Source organism: Tubulanus polymorphus, chromosome 2 (genome assembly GCF_964204645.1).
Source record: "Tubulanus polymorphus chromosome 2, tnTubPoly1.2, whole genome shotgun sequence".
Classification (NCBI taxonomy): domain Eukaryota; kingdom Metazoa; phylum Nemertea; class Palaeonemertea; order Tubulaniformes; family Tubulanidae; genus Tubulanus; species Tubulanus polymorphus.
The window spans coordinates 14,542,762-14,564,470 of NC_134026.1; the positions used below are offsets into that span (position 1 = coordinate 14,542,762).

Here is a 21,709-nt window from a genome sequence, read left to right on the forward strand (position 1 = left end):
TCAGATGAACCACCAATAACAAATACTATTAAAAAGATTCATCAATCAGCTGCAGCTTTCGGGTTATATATTAAATCTAATTATCCAGAACTAATCGAAAGTGAATATTATAATTATAGAAATGAAAATGTTATCAATCATTTTTGTGACTTATTAATTGAATATGAAATAAGATTTAGTAAATTATTGAATACAAATAAAGAAATAATTATGACAGAAGAAGATAAAGAAGAATTTGAGTTTGCAGATAAATGTTATTATTGTGAAAAGATATTTAATTATAAAGATAAAAAAGTAAGAGACCATGATCATTTGAATGGAAAGTTTAGAGGCGCTGCACATGAGAATTGTAACTTACAAGCTAAGAAAATTAACTTTGTACCAGTTATATTTCATAATCTATCGGGGTATGACGCGCATTTATTCATCAAACAGTTATGTCATAAAATAGAAGAAATCAATAATGAAATAGAAATATTAAATTCAAATAGATCAAAAGATAAAATACCAACTTATAAATTTAGAATGTTAGCTAAAACATCTGAGAATTATATATCTTTCCAATTTGGATGCTTAAGATTTATAGATTCATATAGATTTTTAAGTAGTTCATTAGATAACTTATCAAAATCATTAGTTGATGACGAATTAAAGATATTAAAAGAATATTACCCAAATAATGATGATTTTCAATTAATGAGATATAAAGGAGCAATTCCATATTCATTTTATAAATCACATAATGATTTTAAAATAACTGAATTATTGAAAGAACAATTTTATGATGAATTAAAAAATGAATATGTAAAAGATGAAGTTTATAATAGAGCATTGAATATTTGGAATCATTTCGAAATTAAAAATCATGGGCAATTAGTAGATTTATATTTAAAATCAGATGTATTATTATTAACCGATATATTCGAAAGGTTTAGAGATGTAAACCTAAAATATTTTAACATTGATCCTTGTCATTGTTATTCATCACCAGGTTTAACATGGGATTGTGGTTTAAAATTTACAGATATAAAAATGGATTTGTTAACAAATATAGATCAATTACTATTATTTGAAAAATCTATAAGAGGAGGTGTTTCAGGTGTATTAGGTGATAGATATTTCAATGTAAATGATAATCCTGGATATAAATTATTATACATATATGCAAATAATCTTTATGGTTGGGCAATGATGGAACCACAACCTTATGGGATGTTTGAAATAACTGAAGTTTTACAAATTGATAAATTTGATTGGAAGAAAAGAATTCTAGATATTGCAGATGATTCAGATACTGGTTACTTCTTCGTTGTAGATTTAGAATACCCTGAAAATATTAAATTCAAATCTAGAAATCTAGCATATTGTCCCGAACATAAAACTGTTAAACATGAAGAATTATCAAATTATCAAAAAAGAATTAAACCCGATAATCATATTCATACTGAAAAGTTAATGGTAACTCAAGAAGATAAATATAATTACGTTGTGCATTATAGAATGTTGAAGTTTTATTTGAATCAAGGAATGATTCTAAAAGAAGTACATAGATATATTTCATTCAGTCAATCTAAATGGTTAGAAAAATATATAGATTTTAATACTACACAGAGAACTAAATCTAAAACTGATTTTGAAAAAGATTTCTTCAAACTAATGAATAATGCATTCTATGGTAAGACTTGTGAAAATATTAGAATTAGAAATGATATCGAGTTAGTCAGTAATGGTAAAAGAATTAGGCATTTACAATCATATCCTAAGTTTATAGGTAACAGAATATTTGATGAAAATTTAGCAGCAGTTAAAATGAAAAGAACTTCAATGAAGTTCAATAAACCTATTTATGTTGGTGCCGCAGTTCTAGAAATTTCAAAATTCCTAATGTATAAATTTTATTATAATATACTACAACCTCATTTTGGAGAAAAACACATAGAAATTCTATACTTTGATACCGACAGTTACATATTAAAGATAAAAACTGATAACATAACAGATGATTTAAAAACATTAAAACATCATTTTGATTTTAGTAACTATCCTAAAAATCATGAATTGTTTAGCAATGATAATAAAAAAGTTCCTGGGAAGTTTAAGGATGAATTAGGTGGTGAAGAAATGATAGAGTTCATTGGTATTAGATCTAAAATGTATTCATATAAAACTAAAGAACATGAAGCTAAAAAGTTAAAAGGAATTACCAAAAGCGTTGTTGAAAAGAATATTCATTTCAAAGATTACATCAATTGTATATTTAATGAAGAAGTTAGAAAACATAAGATGAAATGTTTAAGATCTGAAGATCATGAAATGTATATTGAAGAGATAGAGAAGATAAGTCTAAACCCATTTGATGATAAAAGATATATTTTAGATGATGGAATCCACACAGTCGCCTATGGTTGCAATTTAGATGAATATATAAAATTCAAAAGAGAAGAAACAAAAGAAAATGAGATTATGAAAAGGATTCTAGCGTGTTAATAAATTTCAATAAAAATTTGTATAATAAATGGAGAGTAAACAAGTACACAGTGAATTCTTAGATAGAATTAAAGATACCACAAATGTAAAATCTGTAGATTATAAATTCAAAAAGTTAACAGAATTAACAATTCACAAGAAATATTTAATTACTAACATTGAAACAATTACTAATAAATATGGAGATAAATTAGTAATTCATTTAGAATATGAAGGATTAAAAGGAAATACATATAAATTCAGAACATATTTACCAGATAGATTTCATAGATTATCAAGTGAAGATCTAGAAGAATTATGTTCTGGAGATTTCTATTTCGTATACAAAGGTAAGAATGAAAAAGGGCACCATGAAATAGATTTCGAATAAGAAAATATGTAAAATAAATGGTAGAATTAAAAGAATACAGAATATTTGTTGATTCTAGAAAACTTACAAATTTTAAATCTCATAATTTATTAGTACAATTAGATAGAGAATTTAAGAATTGTGTAGATTTAAAATTAGTAAATATAAGTTTATGTAATTCTTTTTACAATGTATCGGATAAGTCTATTGAACATGGAGTCTTTTTAGTTTTTAATAAAAATAAAAATGAATGGGTCTATATATATTTAAAACCAGGGTTATATAATTTAGATACATTAGCACAAGAAATTAATAGAAAAGCCTGGCACAAATTAGGTAGTAGTTCTGGGTTTAGTATTAGATTTTTAAAAAGTGAGAGTTCTGATAGAATAAAGATAAGGTTGTCTAATAGTGAAAAACATAAAATTATGGTAAAAAAACCTATAGCTAAACTGTTAGGAATTCTTCCAGATAGATCTTTTACAAATATTGACGCTACTACACCAAACTTAATACCTTACACACATTTTTATATTTATTGCAATTTAATCGATCCTACAAAAACATTCGAAGCAACTAAAGATATAACTTGTAATTCTGGTTTACTAAACATTTTACCATTGAAGAATGTTAAAGAATTTGGAACGCAAATAAATTATAATTTAACAGAATGTGATTTCAAACCATGCATTCCTAGTTTTAATAATTTTAGATTAGAAATTAGAAATCATAATGGATACTTAATTGATTTGAATAACTTTCCTGTAATTTATGAATTAGTTATAAGATGTAAAGAGTAATTTTTCACCTATATAAATGAATATAACTGTTGGACCGAGTATATGTTTTGGATTTGATTTTAAACATGGTAAAGAAATGAGAATTAAACTAAATGATGTAATTACTGATATAAAAAGTAAATAATTTAACAATGCATCAATGATTGATAAAGAAAAGTATAATATAGAAAAAGTAATTGATTTAATTAAATCACCTTTAGAATATTATGAATTAAATGAAGATGGAATTATTGAAGATATTAAAAACATATTAACCAAAATATATGATAATCATAAAACTAGTAATGAAATAAATGTTGAATTAATCATAAATAAGTTAACTAAATATTTTGATGATAGTAATTTTTTTGATAAATAAATGAGTGATAATAAGTGGATAATAACTGGATTATATAATGGTGCATTACTATCAGTTGGAACTGTTGGTTATTCAATGGTATTAAAAAAAGTATTCAAAATGGGAAGTGTTAATGTTGATAGATTTGATATAAATGATATTTTAAAGTTAACATTAGCAGTTACTTTATCTAATTTAACTATTGATTATTTGGAAAAACAAAAATATATTCCTCCCATATAAATGCATAATTTTTTTGTTAAATAAATGGCTTCTGCAATTATAACTATTATAGGATCGGCAATTGTTAACGCTTTAGCATTTACAGGTGGTGGTTATTTATTTAAACATATTGATAAAAATAGTTCATTAGGAGAACAAAGAAGACATAACTTAGCGTTAGAGAAATACAATAAAGCTGCAGAAGAATATAGAGAAAAGAGACAAAACTATATGGATTACATCAATAAAGAATTATATAATCAGAAGATTTCACACAGAGATTTTCAATCAGTTGATGATGCAATGAGTTTATATAACACAGTAACAAATAAAGAAAAATTACATCTATACAAACCTAAATTATCAGATTATTATACCCCAAGTAAAGAACAACAGAAATATGAAATAATATGGATTTTAGGTGGAACTGTTATTGTTATATTTATTGCTTATAAGTTTACTAATTAGTAATTTTTATTCTAAATAAATGGAAGATAAAGTTGATAGTATTGATATTATTCCTCATGATATAAATAAAACTAAATTAAAAACATATTTAGAAAAACAAATATTAGAATTTGAAAGTGACTTAAAAGTTAAAAAGAAAAAATATTTAAAAAGTAAAATTATATATTATTTGATTATAAGTGGTTCGGTTACAATTAGTTCTGTAATAACATTTTTAGCAATATTCAGTCCATTAACACCTTTATCTATATCAATTGGTGTGTTAGGATTAAGTTCAAGTGTTTTAACTGGTATAAGTTCAAAATTAAATATAAAAAGTAATAAAGAAAAAATTAAAACTAATATAAAAGAAATTAATAAATTAAAGAATACACTAGATTATATAATAAGTTTAAATGGTCATATAACAGTTGAAGAACAAGATAAATTATTAAAAGAATTAATAAATTATTAATTTTTTAGTTATATAAATGGGGTTTCCAAAAGCTTTCCAATATAATAAATCAATTAAATATGATATTCCGGCAATAGATTTTAAGAAAAATATTACATATAAAAATATAGTTTTAAATTCATTAACTAATTTAGAAATTTATGTTAATGAATCACAGTTTTTTATTTCTAAAATGGAAAATATATTTAATACATATGAAGTTACTTTTACTCGAGATGAATATCATATATATAAAGTAAAATCTAATATGAAATATTGGCAGAATCAATTAAATTTTGCTGTTTATTGTGCAACAACAGGATGTGGAATAAGTTGGAATGATCATTTAAATAACTTAGATAAAAATTTGAAGTATTCTGATTTAAAATTAATTCACACAATATTTAGATTTCACACATATTTTCAAATCAGAATAATATTAAATGAATTAGAATGTCCTTTACCTGGGTCTAAATATTTTAAAGAATTGGATAATAATATTAATATATCCAAGTTTTATAAAATATGTAATGAATTTAATATAAATATTAATTCCGATTTTAGAGCGCATGGTAAATTGCAAGGTGTTGGTGAAGAGTATGAAATAAAAAGAATTGATTATATGCATAGAATTTCAGCTTATCATAATTATAAAATTGATAATAATAATGGTTGGGTTAATTTCATTTTAGAAAATGGTGAAGGTTTTACAAAATCAGGTATACAAAGAATAAATCAATCTATTAGAATTTATTTGATATGTATTTTAGGCGCTCAAGTTGAAACAAGATCCCCAATAATTGGAAATGATAACACTTCATTCGATGCGCAGAAACAGTTTAAAGTTTTATTTGAAGATTCAATTCATAATGATAAAAATAGATCGATTCCAGAAAACATTATAAGATATCAAAATTATTTAGATAAATCTCATGTAAGACTTAATTATTGTATAGGCCCTAATCTATTAATTATTTCTAATGATTTAGTATTGAAGATGGGAAATATAATTGGTTATAATAATCTAATTAAAACTGCAACAATAAATAATTCATTTGGGTTAAATGATATAAATAAAAAGATTATTACTGCTCCAAAATTAATGGAAGGTGAAAAAAATAAAAAACATATTCAATCAACTGAAACTAAAACTAAGAATATTAAATTGGTTAATGATTCCAAAATAAAAGATTACAATACATCAGAAAATAATAGAACTGATAAAATTCAACATGATATAATTAAACTAAATGATGATAATAAATCCCATGAAAATACTAAATTAGCTATAACTTGTATAGGAATTGTAATCGGAGGAATATTATATTTTAAATTTTAATTTTTTTATTATGTAAATGGATGTAGAAGGTGGAGAAGATTATGAAATGGGAGAAATGGGAAATAATAATGAAGGATATATTGATGATGATTATAATGATGCAGAAACTAATATCGATAATGATAATGAATCAGCATATAATTCTAATTTAGCAGATAGTGGTTCTAAAGGTCAATCAACAGATGAATTTGATAGAAGAACTAGATCGAGAATAAATCCTGAAAATGAAAATCCAGATTTAGTAAAACAAAATTTAGAATATAATGAATATATTTATAATTTCAAACCTATATTTGAAAAATCTGGATATAATATCAATGTCAGAGGCGCTAGACTTTTAGTACAAGAATTAAAGTTTTTAGATGGTGAATATTATTATCGTTTGAAAGATGATTATTATATTGATATCTCTTATAAAAAACAAGAAAAAATATTAGCAGAATCAACTTTGCTTAAGTTAGACCTATCTAGAATTAAAAGAATAAGAAATAGTAATGAACCAGAAGATGTAACACAAGAAGAAATTATTAAAAATGAAAGAGTATTTAAACAAAGAATTAATGAATTATTTGAAACAATCGATAATAATTTAGAAACAGAAACAACTTCTGAACAGAATAAAACTTCTAAAACTAGTAAACTTAAATCAAATAAAGTTCCAATTGAAAAACTTTTACCGAATGGGTTACTTGATGCAACAGATCAAGAATTAGAAGATTTAGATATATTTTCTGACAAAGCAATTAGAGAAATTATTAGTATAAGACTTGCATCTGATAAAATTGCGCATGATAAAAGTATAAGAGATTTTAAAATTAGAACTTTAGAAAAAGAATTAACTGATAAAAATAAAGAAATAGAACAATTAAAATTAGATAGAGATAATAAAGTTATTGAAGAAATTGAATTTAAAAAAAGAAATGCATATTTAGAAAAAGAAATTGATGATTTAGAATATAACATAGAATTACAAAAAGAAGAAATTAAATTATTATTAAAATCATATGATTATAATATAAATAGATTAAAAGTTATTTTTAAAGATTTGTTGATAAAACCAAATTCTGAAATATCATTAAAAGATAGAATAAGATTATTATTTAAGTTAGAAGGTATAACAATTCTTTCAATTCTAACAGCTGTAACTATGTTATTTACAACAATTGGTTTAGCAATATCAAATGCTTTGAAATCTACTCCTACTCCTACTCCCAATAAACCGGATAAACCTCCAGATAATAATTCTATACAAGATAAAGTTAAAGATGGTTTAAAGAAATTAGCAAAATATTTATGGGAACTATCAAAGAAATCTGCTGCAGCATTGCCAGGAGTTATTGCTTCAATTGTTGGTTTTATATTGAAATCTGCAGGAAACATTATTAACTTTGCTGCTGAACATATTATTTTATTTTTAATTACGGTTGTAAGTGCTATTATTTTTGGGTTAGTAAATATGATATCAAAAAATATCAAAAAATAAATAATTAATTTTTTTGTTAAATAAATGAGTGGGAGTTATATAAGTCCCTCTAAGATTTCTAGAATATCTAATGCTATTAAAGCAGAAAGATCACATCATATAATTACTCATAACCCTTCAAATATTAATCCCGATGAAACTTTATATGTTAGAATTCCTAGATTAACACAAAATACTTTTTACGTTCCAAATAGTATTTATTTATCAGCTGATATATAAAAGTAATCGGTAATAATAATAATTATGTTGTTGATAATGTTGGAAGATATTTGATTAACAATAAAGATTGGTCCAGAAACAGTTTTCTCATTAGATGATTGTAATTTATTTATGCACTATAAAGATTTATGGTTAACTAAAGAAAACAGAAATAATATGATATTTCAAGGAATCCAATCAGAAAACCAAAATAAATTAAGATCAGAAGCTAATAGCGCAATATTAACAAATGATGTAGATAAATTGATAAAAAGTATATATGGAAGCAAATATAAAATTCCATTAGACTTTGAATTGATAAATAATAATGCACCTTTATATAAATACGCAATTCAAGAAGATATTATATTTGAGATAACATTTGCTCCTGTAAATGAAATTGTAATATCTAGCGTTAATAAAGATATGAGTTATAAATTATCGAATATATGTTTAGAATATGATACAGTAACTGATGAAAATATTGCTAGAACAATTCAAACTCAATACAACCAAGGGTTTTCATTATTATATGATTATATTGATAAATTTAAAACTGTAACTATTAATGCAAATGATGAAATAATAAATGAGAATATTAACTTTCCTAGAAGATCTATTAAAGGTATATTAATATTTTTTACTATTGGAACGTATACTAATGGTGCAATAAATGTTGACAATTATTATAATCCTGAAATAACAAAAGTAGAAATAACTATCGAAGGAATAGCAAATAAAATATTTTGTCAAGGAATGAGAATGATAGATCAATGGGTAGAAATAAAAAAACATTTTATGAATGAAAAAGTAAAATCATTTGAAAATTGTAACATTAATCAAATTGATTATTATACCGGTAATAAATATGCATTATGGTTAGATTTTAGAACAACAGAGGATAATTCATTACATGGTTCTGGAAAAAAACTACAGAACACTAAAGATGGAATACAATTATTCATGACAAAGAATAAAGGAATCAAAAATTTTAAAATGCACATTTATATTATATCTGACGCACAACTAAATATTGTAAATTCTCAATTAAATAGTGTTATGAATCAAAATTTTAACTTTAATAAACATTTATATAATAAATGGAAGGAGGTAAAGTATATAACCATATTCCATACATCGATACACATGAAAATAATGATGGTTTATATCATATAATACCTTGTAATATAGCTTTGATATTTGATCCTATTTTCAAAATTTATAAAACTAAACTAATAGAAATAGATAATAATAAAAGTTAAGTAGTTGATAATTTATTACTGCTCCAAAATTAATGGAAGGTGAAAAAAATAAAAAACATATTCAATCAACTGAAACTAAAACTAATAATATTAAATTAAATAATGATTCTAAAATAAAAGATTACAATACATCAGGAAATGGTGCCGTACGGCACCCACATGGTGATATTAAAACTGATAATATTCAACATGAAATAATTAAACTAAATGATGATAATAAATCCCATGAAAATACTAAATTAGTAAAACTTGTATAGGAATTGTAATCGGAGGAGTATTATATTTTAAATTTTAATTTATTATTATGTAAATGGCAGAAGGTGGAGAAGATATTCCATTGGGTGACATGGGAAATAATGATGAAGGATATATTGATGATGATTATAATGATGCAGGTGCTAATCTTAATGAGACTAATATTGATGATGATAATTCATCAGCATATAATTCTAATTTAACAGATAGTGGTTCTAAAGCCCCATCAACAGATGAATATATTAGAGGAGCTAAATCGAGAATACCTACTGAAAATGATTTATCAAAGAAAAATTTAGAATATAATGAATTTATACATATATTCAAACCTGTATTTGAAAGATCTGGGTATAATATAAATGATAGAGATGCTGATTGAGTGATTTAGATCCAGATAGAATTAAAAGAATAAGTAATAGTAATGTAATAACTGATGTTACCGACACAGAAATAAATAAAAATAGAAGAGTATTTAAACAAAGAATTAATGAATTATTTGAAATAATCAAAAAGAAATCAGAAACAGAAACAACTTCTGAACAGAATAAAACTTCCAAAACTAGTAAACTTAAATCAAATAAAGTCCCAATTGAAAAACTTTTACCGAATGGATTAATTGATGCAACATATCAACAATTAGAAGATTTAAATAATATATTTTCTGATGAAGCAATTAGAGAAAGAGTTAATAATAAAACCAGTTTCTAAAATATCATTAAAAGATAGAATAGAATTATTATTTAAGTTAGAAGGTATAACAATTCTATCAATTCTAACAGCTGTAACTATGTTATTTACAACAATTGGTTTAGCAATATCAAATGCTTTAAAATCTACTCCTACTCCAAATAAACCGGATAAGCCCCCAGGTAATAATTCTATACAAGATAAAGTTAAAGATGGTTTAAAGAAATTAGCAAAATATTTATGGGAACTATCTAAAAAATCTGCTGCAGCATTGCCCGGAGTTATTGCATCAATTGTTGGTTTTATATTGAAATCTGCAGGAAACATTATTAACTTTGCTGCTGAACATATTATTTTATTTTTAATTACAGTTGTAAGTGCTATTATTTTTGGGTTAGTAAACATGATATCAAAAAATATCAAGTAAACATGATAAAAAATAAATATTTAATTTTTTTGTTAAATAAATGAGTGGGAGTTATATCAATCCTTCTAAGAATCATAGAATATCTAATGCTATTAAAGCAGAAAGATCACATCATATAATTACTCATAACCCTTCTAATATTAATCCTGATGAAACTTTATATGTTAGAATCCCTCGATTAACACAAAATACTTTTTATGTTCCAAATAGTATTTATTTATCAGCCGATATAAAAGTAATCGGTAATAATAATAATTATGTTGTTGATAATGTTGGAAGATATTTGATTAAAAAATTATCAATAAAGATTGGTCCAGAAACAGTTTTCTCATTAGATGATTATAATTTATTTATGCATTATAAAGATTTATGGTTAACTAAAGAAAATAGAAATAATATGATATTTCAAGGAATCCAATCAGAAAACCAAAATAAATTAAGATCAGAAGCACATAATGCAATATTAACTAATGCTATAGATAAATTGATAAAAAGTATATACGGAAGCAAATATAAAATTCCATTAGAGTTTGAATTGATAAATAATAATGCGCCTTTATATAAATACGCAATTCAAGAAGACGTTATATTCGAAATAACATTTGCTCCTGTAAATGAAATTGTAAGATCTAGCGTTAATAAAGATATGAGTTATAAATTATCGAATATATGTTTAGAATATGATACAGAAACTGATGAAAATATTTCAAGTATAATTCAAACTCAATACAATCAAGGATTTTTATTATCATATGATTATATTGATAAATTTAAAACTGTAACTATTAATACAAATGATGAAATAATTAATGAGAATATTAACTTCCCAAGAAGATCTATTAAAGGTATATTAATATTTTTTACCATTGCAACATATACTAATGGCGCAATAAATATTGATAATTATTATAATCCTGAAATAACAAAAGTAGAAATAACTATCGAAGAAATAGCAAATAAAATATTTTGTCAAGGAATGAGAATGATAGATCAATGGGTAGAAATAAAAAAACATTTTATGAATGAAAAAGTAAAATCATTTGAAAATTGTAACATTAATCAAATTGATTATTATACCGGTAATAAATATGCATTATGGTTAGATTTTAGAACAACAGAGGATAATTCATTACATGGTTCTGGAAAAAAACTACAGAACACTAAAGATGGAATACAATTATTCATGACAAAGAATAAAGGAATCAAAAATTTTAAAATGCATATTTATATTATATCTGACGCGCAATTAAATATTGTAAATTCACAATTAGATAGTGTTATGTATTAAAATTTTAACTTTAATAAAAATATATATAATAAATGGAAGGTAAAGTATATGAAAGAATCAAAGCTGATAAAGAAATCAATGATGATTTGTATTATGTAATACCTTATAAAAGAATAAATGAATATATTGGAACATTTTTATTAAATGAATTAAATCAATACAAAGAATATTTAATTGAACGTAATAATAATATTGATATAAAAATAGAAGATAATATTGAAACAAAAATAGCATATTGCATCAGTGAAATAGGCATTATTTTGATAAGATTCTCAGCATATGCATTATTGTAGATATCAAGCAGATGTATGCAAGGATTAATAATAATAATAATATTTTATTTCCACAAGAAATTGTAACAAATTTTATATTTATAAAGGATGTTCCAATATCAGTGGTAGGTGCTCATTTAAAGCGAGGTTGCTTGTCGGGTATGAGACACCTATCCCTCACACGCATTCAAAACACATATACTCATCAAGCATGCATGCATTCACACATTCAAATTTACAAAACTACAAATGGCGGGAAGGGGGGAAAATATTCCCCTAAGATATGAGTTAAATAAACAGAATACATCAAATAGCATTATGTAGGGTCGTTCATTTGGTTTGGACGCATGGAGGGGAAGCGATCACCCCAAGACACAGGAAAAAATGGCTGACCTTGTGCAAAGGGGGAGGGACCAAAATCCAGGAACCAATGCGTACATACTGAATGAAGGTCCCTTAAAGAATTACTAAAGAAAGCCGGACTATGAGGTCAATATTTATATAACGAAACAAGTTTAAAGTTTGAACGTAGAGATTTCAATGTAGGCGAATCTCTTAGTGATTTTGGGGCATTTTGCCATCGATTCGGAACGAGGCGCAGAAAACATTTGTTGTAGATACTTTTGGTATGCTGCTCAAAACATTTTCAAACAATTTCGTTGCCGAGTATTATGCTGTTGATTATTTGAATTATGAAGGAAAAAAAGTCGAAATCTGCTAGGTAGCGTGTTACTAATAAACATGTGACCAATCTTTAATATTTCTTATTCTAGGATATCTTCTAGTTTTAGGATTCCTAGATTTTTAAATAGAGGACCAGTGGGGCTGTTATATTTAGCGTTTGAAATTACTCGAATGGCTTTTTTCTGCAATTTGAATAATCGTTGTAGGTTTGCTTTTGATATAAGCGGCCCCCACGAACATAAAGCGTAAAAAATATGACTATGGAAATAACTATAGTACAGAGATTTCAAGCAAAATTGTGGTACTACTCGTTTAGTGCAGTTAAGCTAATATAAATTTCTAGATAGCTTACTACATAATCTATTTACATGAAGGTCAAAGTTTAAGTTATCGTCTAGACGATGATCCTTGACATTAATACAATATTGTAAAGTTGTGTTAACACTGATATCCCTAGGTTTGAATAACATCACCTTGGTTTTTGATAAATTGAGCGTTAATTTGTTGGCGTTAAACCAGTCATACATAGTACTTAAATCATTGCTCATGTTTGAAATAAGGGAGTCAATTGACCCACCCGTGATGAACAATGTGGAATCATCAGCGAATAGGATTGATGAACACTTTTTGAGGCACATATACATATCATTTATGAAAATTAAAAATAGCACGGGACCTAGGACTGGCCCCTGGGGGACTCCATGATCGACCTGTTTGTGATGGGAGGATACACCTTGGAAATGTACATATAAAGAACGTTCTTTCAAGAAACTACTAAACCATGAGAGTGGGACTCCTCTAATGCCAATGTTATATAACAAAATGTCCAGGCTATCAAAAGCTTTACTGAGATCCTAATAGGCGGTTAGAGTATAATTATTTTTTTCTATTCCTTTGATTATATTTCCTGTGAGTTCTAATATGGCCTGTGTGGTTGAATATTGAGGTCTAAAGCCGTATTGGCTTTCATATAAAACTGAGTGTTTGTCTAAGTAAGCGTATAATCGCTTGTGCATTAGCTTTTCAATAACCTTAGAAATAGACGGTAGCAATGATATGGGTCGATAATTAGTGAATAGACTTTTATCATCCTTTTTATAAATTGGTATGACTTCGGACAATTTGAGTTTGCCAGGGAATACCCCTTCAATGAAAGACTTGTTTATGACATATACTAAAGGCTCAATAATGGTTGGACCGATGGCTTTGAGTATAATGCTGCTTACATTGTCGTATCCGGCAGACGCTTTGGATTCAAGGGAATTCAGACACTTAAGAACCTCGTTTGTGGTAGTTGGAAATATGAAAAAGTTACTGTTTAATAATCTAGGCATATAAAAATCATAGGAGTGAACAGGGCGAGCAATTTAGCTAGAAAGTTTCTTTCCGACTCCACTAAAAAATTTACAAAATCCATTGCTTATAGTAATACAATGCTATAAGCTTATAATGCTATAAGTAGGTATATTTGTACTATATAATGTTATTGTTATATGTGTGTGCTTTGAATGGCGATGAACTATTAGGTATCATACAATTCTATCCATGTGTATCAGGTAAACAAATATATGTGCAATTTACTTACCCTGTTCAAATGAATGTTCCTGCCGCTTAATGAAATATTGCAGTTACACTGAAATTATATCATGTAGACATATTTAACCCTTCGATTAAAGCTAATATATGGCCTATACGACATGACCTAAAAAATAGGGAATGTATTGTTCTAGATCAAAGGTCGAAAGGTCGAGTGAGTAAAAAATTAAAAATTAAAAATTCTCGCACACTCGAATTTATTTTTCATTTTTACTCTCTCAAGCTCTCAACATTTAATCTAGAACAACACATTCCCTATTACTCTTAAAATATTAATCTAATAACCTCTAAAATCAATTTTAATAAAAAATTTGATATTAAAATGGAGAGTAGTAAACAAGTACACAGTGAGAACAACAAATCATTTCTAGATGGAATAAAAGATATCACAAATGCTAAATCTGTAGATTATAAATTTAAGAAGTTAACAGAATTAACAATTCATAAGAAATATTTAATTACTAATATTGATACAGTTACTAACAAATATGGGGATAAATAAGTTATCCACTTAGAATATGAAGGATTAAAGGGAAATACATATAAATTCAGAACATATTTACCAGATAGATTTCATAGATTATCTAGTGAAGATTTAGAAGAATTATGTTCAGGTGATTTCTATTTCATATAAAAGGGTAAGAATGAAAAAAAGCACCATGAAATAGATTTCGAATAAAATATGTAAAATCAATTTTAATAAAAAATTATGAAAAAAAAATATAAAAATGGAAGCAAATAAGTACTACTGTTCAACATGTAAAATTCATATAGATAAATCTGAAAAAGCAAGACATAATAAAACTAAAACACATTTAGAGAATAAATTGAAATTAGAATATAAAGATGATATATTAGAAACTATATTAGATGAATTGAAGAATGAAAAAGAAACATACAAATGTGACACATGTAATCAATCATTCAGCGACAAAAGATATTATAAAGAACATTTAAAATCTAAAAGTCATATTAGAAATATGAATAATGATATTTTAGGTGAAGATAATTTTGATAAAGATAATGATAAGAAACAGAAGACAATTAAAAGAATAAAAAATAAAATAAACAATAAAAGACGATACATGGAAGATGTAAGAAATTATATTTATTCATTAGATAATAAAAAAGAAATAGAAATAACCGAAGCATTCAAAAGTGATATTGGACCAGCTGCTATTGAATTTAAATTTCATAAAGGTAAAACATTAGAAGAAAAAAAAAACATTTAGAAAATATGAAAAATATTATGAGAATAATTACTGATGTTGAATACCCTAGAATTAGTATATCTTCTTAAAGTTACATTCATAAAATCTGGAGATAAACCAATATATAATATAAATTCTCATTCACAAGATATTATATCTAAACAACATATAGCTGATAGATTAAATAAATGTTATAATGAAATAAAAAGTAAAATAGAAGAGAAATATTTTGAAGGATCAGGTTTAATATTTGATGAAATAATATTTATGACTTTACATGTTTATAATGCAAAATATAATAAGTAAACTAAATCAAAACCAATTGATGAAAATAATTTATCATATTAAAAAGATGATAATATTAATGGATCAAGTTATATCAAATTACCATTTAAAACTAATGCTGTTATAAATGTACAAAATTATGATGATAAATGTTTTCTATGGTCAATTATAAGTTGCTTACATCCTGCAACTGATAATATTTGTAGAGTATCAAATTATAAACCATTTGAAATTAATTATAAGATAGATAATTATCCTGTTAGAATTAAAAATATCCCAAAAGTAGAAAGAGATAATAATATAAAGATAAATGTATTTGATTTAGTCAAATTACCAAGAACAAAAGGGAATAATATAACCTCTATACTTAGCAAAGGATTATGATTCAAATGATGTCAGAGATATATTATATTATGAGAATCATTATATGTGGATAAAACGTATAACTAAATTCAGTAATGAAAGGGCATTATTAAATCATAAACAATTATGTGAAATCATGATTATTGTAAAATAGTTTTACCAAATGAAAAGGATGAAATATTAGAATTCAATAAATATAATCACAAGAATAAAGTACCATGTGTAATATATGGAGATTTTGAATCATTAAATAAAGAATTAACTGATCAAGATAGAAAAGAAATATATTAAAAAGAAAGAAATTAAATTCTAATGAGAATGAAAAGTAATTGATTATTCAGATCCTCTAATAACAAATACTATTAAAAAGATTCATCAATCAGCTGCAGCTTTTGGATTATATATTAAATCTGATTATCCAGAACTAATTGAAAGTGAATATTATCATTATAGAAATGAAAATGTTATCAATCATTTTTGGAACTTATTAATTGAGGATGAAATAAAATTTAATAAAAAGTTAAATGAAAATAAAGAAATAATTATGACAGAAGAAGATAAAGAAGAATTTGAGTTTGCTGATAAATGTTATTATTGTGAAAAGATATTTAATTATAAAAACGTTAGAGACCATGATCATTTGAATGGAAAGGTTAGAGACGCAGCGCATGAGTATTGTAACTTACTTACAAGCTAAGAAAATTAACTTTGTACCAGTAATATTTCATAATTGATCAGGGTATGATGCACATTTATTCATCAAACAGCTATGTCATAAAATAGGAGAAATCAATAATGAAATAGAAAGATTAAAATCAAATACATCAAAAGATAAAATATCAACTTATAAATTTAAGATGTTAGCTAAAACATCTGAGAATTATATATCTTTCCAATTTGGGTATCTAAGATTTATAGATTCATATAGATTTTTAAGTAGTTCATTAGATAATCTATCAAAATCATTAGTTGATGATGAATTAAAAATCTAAAAAATTAAAACAACACTATCCAAATAATGAGGATTTTCAATTAATGAGATATAAAGGAGCAATTCCATATTCATTTTATAAATCACATAATGATTTCAATATAACTGAATTATTAAAAGAACAATTTTATGATGAATTAAAAAATGAGTATGTTATAGATGAAGTATATAATAGAACATTGAATATTTGGAATCATTTTGGAATGAAAAATCATGGACAATTAGTAGATTTATATTTAAAATCAGATGTATTATTATTAACTGATATATTTGAAAGGTTTAGAGATGTAAACCTAAAATATTTTAATATTGATCCATGTCATTGTGTTTCTAGTCCAGGTTTAACTTGGGACTGTGGTTTAAAATTTACAGATATAAAAATGGATTTGTTAACAAATATAGATCAATTATTATTATTTGAAAAATCTATAAGAGGAGGAGTTTCAGGTGTATTAGGTGATAGATATTTCAATGTAAATGGTAATCCCGGATACAAATTATTATATATGGGTGCAAATAATCTATATGGTTGGGCAATGATGGAACCTCAGCCTTATGGAGTATTTGAAATAACTGAAGTTTTACAACATGAAAATAATGATAGATTTGATTGGAAGAAAATAATTCTAGATATTGCAGATGATTCAGAGACTAAAAAACTGTATGGCGCGCGTAGTAGAAAAAAAGATATGATAAAAACGCAGGGTTTCCTTGATCGTTACAAAATGTCCGTTACTCTTTATTGGGAAAGATTGTAGCGTGTATCCGTACCAAGAAGAAAACATCAGGCGTGAAGCCCAAATGAGGAAGTTTAGAGGATTTCTGGTGCCATTTTTGTGCATTCCTATGTTATCATGTGGTATTTGCCGTAATTAAAACTACCAGTTAGGAGTAGCGCCTGCCACATTCATTCATTCATTGAAGCATCGCACACAAAAAACACAGTGTCATTGTGTGGACTATACCCCTATGGAAAATAGGGTAGGTAGGATGTCTGGGCAATTACACTACTTTGTAGGGAAGGTAGATGCACGCTTTTTATTATTGAAGAGATCGTTACATTGAAATAAACTAAAAAGAACACTAAAATGTCTTTAGAGAACAAATAATCAATTTATTTTCACAATTCCAACAAGGATTTTTCAGGATTTGGTGAAAATAGGACCACTTTTGCCAGGGGGAAAATATTTATTAACGGTTAAAAAAAGAGCTCACATAACCCGTGGAAACGTGAAAGTTTGAAAATTCCGTAGACGGCGGCTTTATAGCGGCAGTTCTCCGGGTCTATTCGTGACATTGGAGAGTAGAATTAATAACAAGATTTCCGGTGCCAACTGGTTGTAAATAGTGTCATTAATTTTACTTGAGTCGGTACTACCGCTACGCAAAATCAGCTGTAGTAGTTCGCAATGCGTTCCCTCACTCGCGTCGACCGGGCGTCGTGGGCGTATTTCCACATACCAGACCATGGGCGTGTCATATCAAAAACATTCCATGCAGTTATCAAAAATGTTCGATGATAGACGTTGTTGACATAGTATAGTGAATGTACATGTACGTGTATTAGGTATTTTATTTTATGCGTTTTCAAGGGAACACTATGTATTTACCAAGAATGAGCTTATCTATTCACGATACAAATTGAAATAATATAATATCTAAATCATCATTGTATATTACAGGTGCTGAAGTTGGAATAAGTACATCGCGTATTCATGCCAGAGGTCCTGTCGGTGTTGATGGTCTGTTGACTACTAAATGGCAACTGGTAGGAACTGGACAGACTGTTGCTGATTTCAATGATGGAAAAATTTCATACCTTCACCATCGACTTCCTAATGTTGATGATAGCTCTTAAATTCTATTGAGATGGTACCATACTACTTCCCTAAGAAACCGACGGTCACTCCGTTCCGCGTAATAAAAATAGCAATCTTATCCGTTAAAGCCTATCGTTACAATTGATCAGTCACCATAATCGTCCTGGAGAAGAGAGAGCCCTTTCGGTTACTTAAGGAATATGATTTAGATATAACGGTTTCGTTTAGGTTTAATCATCTTGCGTTTGACATCGATGAAACCGTAGTTTATTTTAACGAAGCTAACAAAATATCGGCGTTTTCAAATATCCGGTATGGGTATTCCAAGTCACAGCAAGGATCCATACAATACGAAAGTCTTACTCTGACTTAATTTTAGAAGCTATTTATATCTCACATAAACTAGACATGTTTAAGACATGCCTTACACATTCTCAAAGAAAATGACGAGTACAACTACTCCGAAACAGATGGCAAATTGTTGTACAAACAGTGACCAAATACTATCAAGTCGATGCTCACTCAAGTAAAACGTTCACTGTCTCCAGTTAGTGACAACAAAGAAGATATAACACAAAATACAAACAGATACCCATTAAACAAATAACAGCTTGAAATTAATAATCATATATAATGCTAGATCATATCTGGGCCAACTACACTATACTCCCCCATTGACCGTCTCGACGTTTACGTGTACTCGCTGAAATGCCTCAAACATAAAGTTGAAAACCAGAGGTCCTCGATTATTTGATACCATTAAACGCTTTATTCACTATCACAAAACACCATTGATCACGCAACAATTACCCACACGACCTTGACCTAAGTTCTATTGTCAGTCACCACTAAAGCACGGAGCAGAACATTACATCCACCCCTAAGCAGATATTAAGTAAATGATTAATTACTATAATGCTTTAACGGTCTAAATGCAGATCCTTTTTTAAAATACAATTAAAACAATCAAACCAAACTTAAATTGTATAAGGGCAACAAATAAAACTACAGAATTAACACAGCATTAGATCTAATCAAATTATCATAACGTTTACAAAACACTACAAGGCAATTTAACTGGAGCTATTCTGATTCTGGTAGATCTTCGCAAAGCGGGTGCGGTTATCATAGTCCCTTTCTTACGCGATATTGTGAGTGGCACTATTTCATACGGAGTGTTGCCTTTCATCATATTGAACGGCCTTCTCACAAGTACATTGTCGCCGATTTCGAGGTTGCCTGGTTTGACATAATTCTTACATTCCGCATATTCTTTAATTTTTGCCTTTTGCGCCGTGTCATGCTTCATAATTAAATCCGCAATTGTGTCGTGTTCCGGAAGCCGAGGAAGCTTGTTCCTTACACCCCTTTTCAGAAAGAGGGTAGCAGGCGCAACACCGGTTGTGCAGTGAGGAGCAGTGCGATAGCTCTTGAGGAAAGCTTCAAGAGCCTTCTTCTAGTTCTCCCCGGCAGCCTTTGCCACCTTCACATGCTTCTTAAGAGTCTTTACGAAATTCTCAACCTCGCCGTTGGCTGGTGGCCACAATGGCATTACTTTACGGCGACGGAAGGATAACACGTGGGCAAAGTAAGCAAACTCACTGCCATTAAACGGCGGACCGTTATCCGATTTCACTGTCCCCGGAGCACCGAACATCGCAAATATTTTATCAAGTTTCGGGATCACGGCAGGTGCGCTAGTACTACTGACCGGTTCCACGAACGGGTAACGCGAATAATCATCTATCAAGATCATGACTGTTTCACCGTTGATACTGGCGAAGTCGACGCTGGTTTCCTCGAACGGCGCATTCGGTAAAATAGTCATTCGGATTGGTTCTCGAACAGTAACTGGCGTAGCGATTTGACACGGAAGACACGATTTGACTCTCTGCTCGACTAGTTTGTTCATAAGAGGGAACCAGACCTTCTCCCTAAGCAAGGCTTTGGTTTTCACGATTCCCATGTGCCCTTCGTGTGCAATTTCGATAGTCTTTGACTGTAAGGCCGCTGGAATGACGATTCGATTTGATTTTAGGAGTAGAGAGTCATGACACGTAAGCTCCACTTTAACCTGTTCATAACGCGCGCGAGTTCTGACGCAGAGACTTCTGGTGGCAGGTCGTACCACCGTCCAGTCCTTACTGCAGCGCAAACTGCTTGCAGCACTGGATCGTCAGCTGTGGTATCCTTCACTTCTTGCAGAGTCATAGCCCTGGGTATAGCATTGTATGCGACATACGCGACATTCAGCACAGTTTTTATCTCCGCTTATCTCTGCATCGACAGGGTGCCTGGATGCATAATCAGCTGGATTTGTCTTTCCAGGCTGATATTCAACTACAAAGCGATATCATTGTAACTCCATCAGCCATCTTTCTATCCTGGCTGAAGGTTTTGAGGTCGGGTTGTTATAAAGCGACACGAGAGGTTGATGGTCGGTTACAATGGT

At 27.7% G+C, this 21,709-nt stretch overlaps 1 protein-coding gene across 1 annotated transcript in view; it reads left to right on the forward strand.

Annotated features, from left to right (window-relative positions):
- The window catches only part of LOC141898436 (delta-1-pyrroline-5-carboxylate synthase-like), a 377,354-nt gene extending 358,021 nt beyond the window's left edge, over nucleotides 1-19,333 (forward strand). Inside the window, exon 15 of the mRNA XM_074784307.1 lies at nucleotides 19,120-19,333. Within this exon, the coding sequence (XP_074640408.1) occupies nucleotides 19,120-19,295 (176 nt within the window). The 3' untranslated portion in view covers nucleotides 19,296-19,333. The remainder of the gene's footprint in view (nucleotides 1-19,119) is intronic.
- The last annotated feature ends 2,376 nt before the right edge of the window (nucleotides 19,334-21,709 follow it).